Source organism: Hipposideros armiger, unplaced genomic scaffold (assembly GCF_001890085.2).
Source record: "Hipposideros armiger isolate ML-2016 unplaced genomic scaffold, ASM189008v1 scaffold_271, whole genome shotgun sequence".
NCBI classification, from domain to species: Eukaryota; Metazoa; Chordata; class Mammalia; order Chiroptera; family Hipposideridae; genus Hipposideros; species Hipposideros armiger.
Window position 1 is genome coordinate 1,443,513 of NW_017731621.1, and position 12,217 is coordinate 1,455,729.

Sequence of the window (12,217 nt, forward strand, 5' to 3'; positions counted from 1 at the left end):
TTACGATTCATAACAGTAGCAAAATTACAGTTATAGAGTAGCAACGAAAATAATTTTATGGTTGGGGGTCACCACAACATGAAGAACTGTATTAAGGAGCCGCGGCATTAGGAAGGTTGAGAACCGCTGCTCTAGAAAGAAAGAAAACTGTAAATCCTCTGGTGTGTTCTTTAGGTTAAGATTTTTCAAACCTCTGCCCCAGGAATGACCTTTTTTTGGTTGTTTCTGGATATTTAGATTCTTGACCTGCATGTGATGCCAACAGCTGTCTGTCTGAAATTCTTAACATGCTCGTCAATCCTGACCTGCTCCCGCCTCAGAGGCAAGGCGTTCCCTCGTTTAAGGCCACAACTTCATTTGCTCAGCACTTACATGGCTCACGACCCATCACATATGTTAATATGTGGACACAATGGTGGGAGAGCAGGAAAGGCCAGGCCAGGGGCTGCCGGTCCGGCTCGGGCAGAGCCCTCCTCCCAGCGCAGGAGCCGACATGAGCCGGATCCTTGCAAGGAAGACCCTGCTCATAGCAGTTTCATCCCGTCTCTCCAACCTCCTTCCGACTTTAGTTCACCTATTTTCATTTCGTGGACCTCTTCCTTTTCTCCTTTGTCCTGGCTTCTTCTCTTTACCTTAAAAATATGTGTAAGTTTTCTTCATCTTGAAATTTCGCCTCCTAATGACCCTGCCGCTTTCATGAAACACTGAATTTCATGGAAATGCCATATACGAACATACAATTCTTGCCTCCAGTCTCACATCCCTTTTCTCTCATTGCCTGCAGAACCGTGGTATTTACTCCACCATTGTAGTGAACTGGTCACTCAAGGGTGAACTGACTAAGTACTGAATTCAAATGCAGTCCAGGGGACACATTCCACGGCCCCCGCAGATGCCCGAAACTATGAATGGGAGGCACCTTATGTACACTGTGTTTTTCCTATATAACCTTTCACTTAAAGGAAGCACTTCACAGCTTCTCTTTGGCATATCTGAATTGCCAGCTTCACTATCTTGCACTTTGGGGCCATTATTAAGTAAAATAAAGGTGACTTGAACACAAGCGCTGCAATACCGGGACAGTCAATCTGATGACCAAGACGACCACTAAGTGACTAACAGGCAGGGAGTGTCTGCAGTGTGGAGACGCTGGGCCAAGGGATGGTTCATGTCTTGGGCAGGACGGAGTGGGATGACGCAAGATTTCACCACGCTACTCAGAACGGTGCACAATTTAAATTTATGGATCGTTTAGTTTGGAAATTTTCCATTTCGTATTTTCAGAACAAGGTTGACCATGGGTAACTGAAACCGCGGAAAGCAAAACGGTGGATAAGGGAGAACAACGGAACCTCTTCTCTGCCCTCACCTTCGTCACTCTCCTGCTAGAAGCCATCTTGCTTGGTTTCTGTGAGGCTGCGCTACCTGGGCAGCTCCCCCCGACCCCTGGTTCTTCCTGTGTGTCTCACAAATACAGGCCCCAGCCAGGCTGTACACCCAACCTCCTCCTCTTTGATGACTCCAGCTTAACGATCTCACCCATCCCCAAATCTAACTCAGGCTGCCTCACCTGTGCAGTCCATTCTCAATCCATTATTTTAGCTCCAATCTCTGTGACGAGCTCGAGGGTCAGATGTCCAACTGCTTGCTGGATGTATTTAAATGAGGGGCCTGTTCACATGCGCTTCAGCTCGACACGTGCAAAATCAAATCAACTGCCAGCCCACACGTTTCCTTCTGACTCCACTCTCTCGACTGATGAAAACACCGCCACTGATCCCTCAAACTACATACATTCCTGTCTTCTTCCAATCCTTCCTCTGATTCTCCCCCACATCCATTCGGCACCCAAGTCCCATCACCGCCATTCTTGGGCTCCAAGTCCGGAAATGGCTCTCGGCTGCCCGCAGAGAGAGCCCAGCTCCTTGGCCATGGCACAGGTCCTCTGTGCGTGCTATTTCCCACACATCTGACGCTTGTGAAAAATGAGATGAATTTCCGTTTGCGAACTAAATCCTTTTTGTGCAGTTTCTCATGTTTGACACATTTGCTGTATCTTTCATTTCTCCCTTTCAAAATCCTACCTCGTCTTAAAAATTTGGGCACCATATCAGCCCTTCTGTTAAAAACTCCCCCCATTTCCTGAAGACAGGATCTTTCCTGTCACTGGTACCTTGTACCTTACCTGACTTTCCACTCTCCAACTAAGTTACCCAGGTTGGTGCATTTTGCTTATTTCTTGTATGTGGCCACCACATCCAGTCTATACTGATTCATAGGATTAAACCACACATCAATGAACCATTTCTAATTTGTTGCTTTCCAGTCTTCAAACATGGACCTTAGATCATGAATCTTTGGGGAGTTGTGACTAGAATAAAGCTTTGTTGCTTTTCTCATCTAGAATGCATTTAAGCAATGAACACATGCTTTGGACCTGTGCTAGCCCTGATAAATGGTTAGATGAGACAGCAACATAATTTAGTGGGGGAAAAAAAAACCAGGTAGTTGTGTTATACAGAAGACACCTCTGAGCTCATGGGCATGGCGTGACGGCAGCTGGTGTGGATCCCCGCACGATGCAGGAGGCTGGGCAGGGCGGTATTTAGCACAAGCTGCTTAATCGGCACAGTGGAGACTCTACTAAAAACACGGAAAAGCGCACCCACAACAAAACAAGAAGAAAGCACTGAGTGCATGACAGCTCTGAGAGGGCATGGCAGGGATCTGCCCACCCACGGATGGATGTGACAATGGACAGCACTCAGCACAGGTGGAAATGGCTTGCATAAACCTGAGTGTGGGCTCTGTGGCCAAGTCACAAGCCATAAATATCTGTCCCCCTCAGCCTGTCTCCCTCAGTGGGGGGCCTTACCGAGCTTTACATTAGTTCAGGACTATTAAGAGACTCCAGCTCTGAGCATCTCCTCACTCCAGGGCTGCCCACTCACCATGCAGCTGTTCTGACAGCAGGAGCTAGAGACCCTCTGGCAGATTAGGACCCCAGAATGAACCACAGAATTATCTGTAGCTCCATTTGGGCCAACAGATTTCTCATTTTCTTGATAAGTGAAATTTAAAGGGAATTCCACATCAAAATGCCCAGCACATGCAGAGGTTATCAAAACTCTGCGGGTTGGGAGGTATTTGTTTTTTTTTTATTATTATTTTTTTAGCTGAGCCATCCTGCTACCTGTTGGCAGCTCAGCGGCTGCTCAGCTCGGGCTGGACTCGAACCGCTGTTGCTCAGAGCTCAGACTCTTGAGTGAGCTCTTAACCAACTGAGCCACTCGGCCAGCCCTATTTGTTTTTTTTTTAAACCCTAGAAGCAGGATGACCAATGACCAATGAAGAACCACTTACTAGAAAGACAAATCACTGCCAACTATTATTTTTTTCAAAAATGTTTTAAAGGCCTAAGAACTTTTGAGATATTTGTTTTTCATGAAATGCTTCTGTTGAGAAGCCACAGAGCAGAGTGCCAAGTACACTTTTCTCTTGTTCCTGGTTTTGTCACCAAATCTACTCTAATGGTGACTACTATTCTGAGCTCTTTACTATTAAATGTTTAGAAAAATGGTGCAGCTTACAGAAGAGGAAAAAAGTAGAGAAAGGAGGTTCCCTATCCCCACCCCCTAGCCCCCCACTGTGGTGTAATTCACATTTTAACATAAGGTATACAAAAACACTGGTTATGGGGATGGCCGAGTGGCTCGGTTGGTTAAGAGCTCGCTCAAGAGTGTGAGCTCTGAGCAACAGCAGTTCGAGTCTCAGCCCAAGCTGAGCTGTCGCTGAGCTGCCAACAGGGGGCAGGATGGCTCAGTTAAAAAACAAAACAAAACAAAAAAACCGCTGGTTATGAAAAGATTTTTTTAAAGGGTGTTGAAGTTATGGTTTAGGTTTAAAACTAACCAAATCATTTTACTACAGTGGGAATTTAGTACAATAATGCTTTTTAAAAAGCCAATGCTAGAATATAAACTATACAAGGGCTGGGATTTTTGTCAGTTCCGTCCACTATATGCTTCAAATGTCTAGAATAGCCCCTGGTCAGTACATAGCGGATGCTCAATAAATATGTTGAATGAATGAAAAATATATCAGGATATTATAGTCACTATAGTGACATTTTATTTATGGAACATTTTACGTAATGTCCAACCTCCAATAACACTGAGGAAAATCGAGTGAGCCCCATAATGTGAAGAACAAGTTAACACATTGAAACCTTCTAGGAAAAAAACCCCACAAAATGTTGAGACTGGCAGGAAATGAGCAAAGAATGGGATGTCAGTTGTCCTTCCGTGACAGTAAGGCTGCCAGGCTGTTTGACTGATTGGACCTCACACATAAATAGTTCATTGAAACAACTGACTTGACTGCCTGAGTAAAACACTTAGATGACTAGCTAATGCAGGGGAAAACTGACTGTTTTGAGATTTACTTCTTCTCCTTGATAAGAAGCAATGAAACAAGATGAGCTGAAGGAGACAAGTGGGGGTGGGGTGGGTAAAGAGAACGGCCCCTGAATTAATAAAACGCTGAAGTACAGCACAAGCAACAGGCGCCCCTTGACAAGTTAAGTGGGGTGCTGCTTTACCTCCCCAGTGTAGACGAGCTGCGGATGGTGGCGTGAAGACGAGAGCTTCTCCAGGACGGCCTTTCCAAAGCCCACACAAGAGCAGATGGTTCTTTTGAAAAGAAAATGCCTTTGTTTGATATGAGACTCTTCTTTTTTCCATATCATGACACCAGAACATTTTGAAAGCGAATCGTAGTAAAATTATTAGGATAAAAAATGCCTCCCTGTAAGTCAGCTCTAATGTAAATTAGTATCTATCCTGCTTCAGAAACCTGTCAGACCCGAATCTTCACCTGTAAGGTATGGCTACTGGATTCCTTGAGAGAAGCAAGTCAGGAGTCGTCAGGATACCCACCTGATGACCCTGTCTAATGTCACCATGACGGACTCGGGGTCCTTCTCTGAGACATGCACTGGACTAGACTGAATAAATGGCTTTCAAACATGTCTTAGAACATTGTCACTTTGCTCTCAATTGAATTAAACAACACATTTGAGCACCTGGGTGTGAGGTATTGATCCAAATGCAAGGTGGGATGACAAGTAACTAAATTGCTCCTACTTGAAAAGGACTTACCACCTAGAGGGTGACAGGCAAGGCACGTGCTCAACTGTCCCACAACGAGAACATATGAAGTGTTTGTGCTGTAGTAGAAGTATGAAGAACGAATGCGGGAGAACAGAGGGTAGACAGTGGCACTTACAGAGCACCCCTCTCCCCAGCTCCGCCCGTCAGCCAGCCTTCCCTTGGCTCTGCCCTCAGGGACCTCCCAATATGGCTCCTTACGCAGGCGTCTGCATGGGACTCAGGTTTAGAATGAGTTAAGTATTTGTTAGAAATATATCATGGAAGTGATTCATTCTTGCTGGAAGGCTTCATGGTGGAGGTGGCATTAACATGGATTCTTACAAGTATTAGCGTTCCACATACAAGTTTCATGAATTACTTGAAAACATCTGTTACTACAGCTTAACTGACAGAAGTATAAACTATTTTTTACACTGGGCATTGAACCACCCAATTTTATACCTATACATTAATCTTCCAAAGCAATAAATTTGTGACATAGAAGATTTTCACAGGAGAAAAAAGGGGAGGAGTTCTAGGCAGTGTATTGGGATTGGGAAGCGGGTGTGCTGAAGGGTGACCTGATGTGGCTGGAGTGACAGCTCTGGCATGAAAGGATGGGGGCAGAGCAGGCAGCGCCCTGAATGCCATGCTCAGGGGTTTGTTTACTCCATCTACACTGCGGTGACCCACACAGAAAGTGTGTGAACAGAGCCTTTTTGTTTTGCCAACAGTGTGTAAAATGGACAGAGGGCAGAAGTGGAGTAGGAGGCTGTCCCAACAGTACAGCGGGAGGGGAAAAGGGCCTCACCCAGGGAGTATGAACTGGAGCGGGAAAAAGAGATGTTTCAGAGAGAGAACCAAGTGGGTGTGGTGACCGATGAGGTGCAACTGAACCCGAGGCCGGGTGTAAAGATGGCTCCCATGGCTGAGGACAGGTGACGTGATGGTGACGACACACTTACAGGGGCAAGAACAGGTCTGTGGGAGAAGTGTACTTTTCGACTTCCTGAGGTTGCCGTATCACTGAGGTAGCCGCCGGGAGTGGCCTCTCCCAGCACCTGTTCTGTCTGTCTGTCCCTCCCTCCTGGTCCCATTAGACGCCACCCTGTTTTACTGTCCTTTGCGTGTGATGGCTTGGAGGGGGCCCAACTCATTTTCATGTCTTTGTCCTGCACAAAGCAGAAGGCTCGAAAATGTGAGTGATGTCAGCCTGAATCCCATCTCTTCACATGACGCGAGCTCCTGAGTGACACACATGCAGACACAGTGAAGGGAGGCGGGGACGGAAGCCTCTCGTAACACTGAAAAGTTTGGGGACAATTTCATGTTTCCCTTTGCTCAACCAGCCGTTCAGCCGGCTGCTTTTCTGCACCACTGCCCTGGTGACATGGGTGCGTGACACTGAAGGTGACTGCTCCTTAGTCATTAGGTGAGTACAGGAAGAGCCTGACTCACACGAAACACCTCCTGTCTCTGTTAACCTTAAAGAGTCCACAAGGAAGCCACCATTTCCTTGGGTTTTTGTTGAGTCTATCACAGCCTTCAAGAGGCAGGCAACATCTTGAATATGGGGAAAAAATATTGCCTAGAATTTAAAGTGAAAAGTATTTGCAAAGTCAATGGTGGGAATGGAAAAACGCTTCCTTAGCATTTTAAAATGCCTTACACTATCGAAAGAAATTATCTATTATCCAGAAGCATTCACGAGATTGAGTGCACTTATGGGAGCATTTGGAGAATTTTAAAACATTCTTTTTTTTTTTTTTTAAAGGGAAATAGAAGAAGGTCAGTGGAATAATGTGATACATGAATGCAATATTATATTTTAGACAGAAAATGCAAAGAAATGTTCATATGTGGTAATAACAATGCTTTCTCTCAAGCCCTCAAAATTAAACAACCCATCGACAAGCTGGGTAGAAGACAAATATTATTATCTTTCTTTAAGACCTAGCTGCACACTTTAGGGACAATCTGCCTCTTTATACCAACACAGACACACATTCCTCAAAAACAGGTTCAAAATTGGGTAAGAAGAAATGACCCAAGAATTAATTAACTAAATAGGAGATTGAAGTAAACAAAGGAAAAATTATCATATCGAAATAAAGGACAAGAAACACAATTAAATTGGGCTTCAAAAGACCCAGAAAGTTATAAAAGGGATAATATGCATTTACCTGCTTTTATTCTTTCATGATTTAATTCCTAATTTTATTCACTACCATCTGATAATTGCATGAAACACTTATTCTAACCATGGGCAATTTAGACCATTTTAATTTTTATTTCAAGGCCATGAGACAAAGGAACCTATTTATTGCCTAAGGGGATTTCTTTTTTTAACAAAAATTAAAGCCTAATCTTTCATGTTTTAAAACATAGACAGTTTTAATATCATTTATAATAATGCTGTAGGGAGACTGTTCCTGGGTATGCAAAATTGAAATGATAAATTTACAATTATTAAAAGAATTAATAGTTTGGGGGATTGACTTGTCCCTTTCCTTTCTAGATAGATTTGTCTGGAGCATAAGAGACATCTTTAAAGACACGGTGAAGCCAAGGCCTGTGCGGGAGCAACGCATTTCAGTTTGACTGGACTTGTTAATGGAACAATAGTAAGCCCACGTTTCTGTTATTTAAAAAATAAGTAATGGCATTGGCCTTGGGAACTGCTTCCAACCCTTTTTATTTCATAGGAAATTGCTTTGATAAAGTGGAGAGTTATGAATTCTACTAACCGCGTTTTGTGTGACTTTGAAAAAGTCCCTGATGGAAATTAGACAAATAATTTACTTTCACTTAAACGCTGGATTTTTTTAGTTAACACTTAAGAAAAATAATTGAAATGTAGATTTAAATCGTTTTTTTGCAGCTACCCTTCAGGATTCTGATGCAATACTTTCAGCTATTATGCAAAGCATTCCTCAGCAGAGGAGAAAATTCACATTAAATGCTACCTCAGTTAGCAGAATTTACGGAGGGGCAGACCGCGCGCCGTAAGAGCAAAGGGAAGGACACCTTGCCAGTGGTGGGTTCTAACAAGAGCAGAAAGGAAGGAAATTCATCTCAGGATACATGTCCCTTTCATTAAGGTCTCAGGAAACAACTGAAAATATGGTTAAAGTTCATCGACTGCTTCAGCCATCTTCCTAGGCTGTCTTGAGTACCTTGCATTTTAAGAAGCTTGTGACATATTTGTGTTCCTGACCACACTGGAGGGAATGGATGTGGGTCCATGGACTCGGACTTCACCTCTCACTCCTCACCTCTCATCCCACCCTATGCTCAGCAGAATGGCTTCCTTGCTAGTTTGCAATCTGCCAAGCTGCCACCGCGTCGCAGCCTTTACACTTGCTCATCCTCTGCCCTTCATATCTATATGGCTTCCTTCCTTTTATTCAGGTTCCTGCTCAGGTGTCAACCTTTTCAGATTTAATTCAACCCCTACACTCTCTCCACCTATTGGCCTGGTCTCTCTTCACAGCTCTGGTCCATCACCTACAAGGCACAGGCTTGTCCACCCCTACACAGGCCGGGCCACTCCCGAGAGCAGGGAGCACATCTCTTCTGCTCACAGGGTCTGCAGCTCCTCAGGCAGCACCTAACACGATCCCAACACTTAAGAAGCATCACCTGTCAATCACTCTGTCACACTGATCAGCTCACGTCTGCTTTTACATTGGGTTCTTAAACAGACAAGTCTTCTTTGAAAGAAGAATGAAATGTTTGGATATCAAATCTGATTTACCAGAACCAAGGCATTCCAGCCCAAATACACAACAGAAGAATACGTTTTAGTAAAGTCAAATGCAGCCTCCCAAGCAAACAACAGGCTGTATACCCTTCAACCCAACTGTTGGAACAGCAGAATAATTTTAACTACACTACTGAAGATGTCCAAGTTAAGTTCTTTATGGCTGTGGGCTAGATGGCTCCTTGCCATACAAGGAAGAGTGTCTTCCCAAGAAAAAGAGTCTTCTTTTTCCTCCCTTGTTACCAATGATTTGGTCAGTTTCTGCTGATTATTTTCAATAAAAGAGAAGATAAAGGCCACATTTGGAAAAAGTACAAAAGTTTACTTTTGCCAAGATAAAGTTAATATTGCTTTCTCTTTTAAAAAAAGAGCCAATCCTTCATTTTTATATAAACAAATAAAAAGTGTTCAGATTTTGAGTGACTTTTAGTGTTTTCTGTCCAAGCAAAACATAGCTAAAAATACCAGCTTTTGATTAAAGACAATAAAATGTGTGTATAATACTCTGTAATCATTTCATGGTCTTCACAGGGCAGATAAAAATTCTTATTTGAGAAAATACTTTTCAATCTCATTTATAAAACAGATACATTAGACAGGTCAATTTTTACCTCTGTTTTTAAGAAAACCACTAGTTTCATATAAGGGGGAAGTTATCATGTCAAAATGTTTATTTATTTAAAAGAGTCACTAAAAGACTTATTTAAATAGCAAATGTATTACTGCATTAGTGCTATCACTTAATTTGTTGAAAACAATGACTTCAAGTTGCTATTTCAGGAATACTGTTTGTGGCAGGAGACCAGGCCCACATAGCGTAACAGTGCGTTTTTGAAGGCATTTTAGAGAATGAAGTCGATGCATCCATGAGCTGTTGCTATGAGATTACAGCACGTTAAGGATAAATCCCCCAGCTTCTCCTACATATCTCCTAGATTTCTCCCTCCAAACTGTGCTCAGAGGGAAATGTATTAGGTACACAGTGTTATATAAGCAAACCAAAGGGCTACTGCCTTTGAACCTGCCAGCAGGCCTCACTGCTCCCCGATGTCAAAAGCCTTAAAAACAGCTGGTCTGCCGAGTGCTGTAGTTTTCATTTTCTATTTTTCTGAAAGAAAACCCCACACTATTACATAAGTTTTTTCAACACTTGGCCAATCTTTGGGGCATAGCCGATCGAGAGTCACGGGGGTTTTCATAGTTAGAGAGAGTTTGGAGATTGTCCAGGCCAACCCCTCCACGCACCAGGGGACGAAGTGAGATCATTCATCAAGGTCTTGAAAATTCAGAGAGGAAGAGAAGCCAGAGAAACATTTCTTAACAAACAAATCATGGTATCCAAGCGACCACATTATGTCTGGCTTGTATGAAAGAAAAATGGCATCTGCTTTTGAATAAGGCGCCAACATTTCTGAGGAAAAAAGATTTTAAATGACATAGCCCAGAACATGACCAGAAACAAACAACAAAGATGGTCCCTCTAGACGTTGGATTTTAAAATCAAAGGATGGAGCTGGTGTGAAATATAATACTGGAATGATCAGAGATTTTGAGATTTAACAGAGAATTCTTAAACTGCTAAAAAAAAAAGGAGAAAAATGCATGACTAAGAGATTGAGGATCTTCACAAAGGTGAAGGTGTAACGAGGACTAAATGGACAACACAGTTTTGAAACTAAATGAATGTGTGAGAGTCACCAGCATGGTGGATTCTCTCATAGAAACTTTTTTTTTTTCATTTTATCCTTGGAAAATAAAATGCATGCACACTCAAACTTTGGTTCTTTAAAAACCACTGAAGAAATAAATTATTCCCATGCCCAGTTAAGCTCCCGGGCTCCATGGCCTGGCCCCCGTGCGTGTCGACCTGTGCGCCCCTCTTCCCACGCCTCTTACCGGGGCTTGTGAGGGCTCCCAGGGCGCTGCTCGTGGTGGAGAGAGGGTTTGCATTGGTGGTGGTGGCTGAGGTCTGGGCCGCGGCTGCAGCGGCTGCCAGTGTGGCCAGATTCTGTAGCTGTAAAGCATTCATGCCTGTGGAGGGAACAGGAAGGTACCTTGAGCAACCGGCCTCTTGACCCGTTTCCCGACAGGACAGATGACAAGGGCTGTAAGTCCTACGATGGCACACTCTGCCTGGCTGTCTTGGTGACTCGTGTGTCACCTCAGCAGAATCGCCTCACTGTGGGGCTGCCTGTGCTAACACAGGGCACTCTTCCCAGCTGCCTGCACATGGGGGGCAGACACCCCCAGAAAAGCTAGGTGGAGACTGCTCTGTGTGGACCGGCTCTGGCAGGGCCTTGGCCATGGAGCAGTCCTGAAACGGTGAGCTCAGGGCTTGGGCAGAGGGAGGAAGGGCTTCAGGGCAAACTCTCAGTCTCCCAAAATAGAGAAGGCACTAGAGAGGAAATCACAGTTTACTGGTGAAAAATGATAGTTTGCTGGGAATGACAGTTTCTTGCTCTGAGGCTGAACTGATAGGACTTCCTGGCTCTGCCACTTGACCAAGCCGTGTGACTCTGCGCAAATGAGTTGACCTCTCCACTTCTTCTTTAGTGAGTGGTAACATTAACTGCATCTTACCTTGAAGCGTTGTTCTGTAGATTAAATAAGATGATGAAGCAAATTACTTAGTACAGTGACTGGTACAACCTAAGCGCCCAACAAACGTTACGGCCATTGCTGTTATGACTGTCACGGAAGTCCTCCCTCCAGACTCATCTCAACGTGAGCTCTAAAATGTACCCAGTCATATTTGAGGACTCAAAGAATGAATACATAACAATGGCAGTAGCGTATACTTTTACTTGTAAAATATTCATATATACATTTTTTTTTTAAAGATTTTTATTGGGGAATTGGGGGGATGGGAACAGTGCTGGGGAATTGGGGGAAGGGGAACAGACAAGTTGCTGTCGTTTTGTTCTTCAATCTAGTTGTGGAGGACGTTGCTTCACTGGCCCAAGTTGGCACCATCATTGCGCTCCTCTCTGGCGAGGCAGATCAGTCGCCGGCTTCTGGACGGCTGCTCACTGCGGCTGCTGGCCGCTCACGCTGGCTGCCGGCTTAACACGGTAGCCCATGGCAACCCACCGCCACAGGGACTGCAGCCCACGCCGTCGCCGGCGACTCATGGCAGCCCAGCTCCAGGTTGAGCTGTCGTTCAGCATCTTAGCTGTGGAGGGCAGTGTCACTGGCCCTCATATGTGGGATCCGAACCGGGGCCCTCTGGCGTCCCAAGCGAGTTCTTAACCATCGCGCCACTCGGCCGGCCCTCATATATACATTTTAAAGGTATTTATTTTAA

General features: G+C 44.3%; 1 protein-coding gene across 22 annotated transcripts in view; it reads right to left on the reverse strand.

The window, feature by feature from the left end:
- The window catches only part of CELF2 (CUGBP Elav-like family member 2), a 505,669-nt gene that overhangs the window by 35,702 nt on the left and 457,750 nt on the right, over positions 1 to 12,217 (reverse strand). For all 22 annotated transcript variants that reach the window (XM_019656964.1, XM_019656963.1, XM_019656962.1 and 19 more), the window contains one exon: positions 10,810 to 10,944. In XM_019656964.1, coding sequence (XP_019512509.1) covers positions 10,810 to 10,944 — 135 coding nt within the window. The remainder of the gene's footprint in view (positions 1 to 10,809; positions 10,945 to 12,217) is intronic.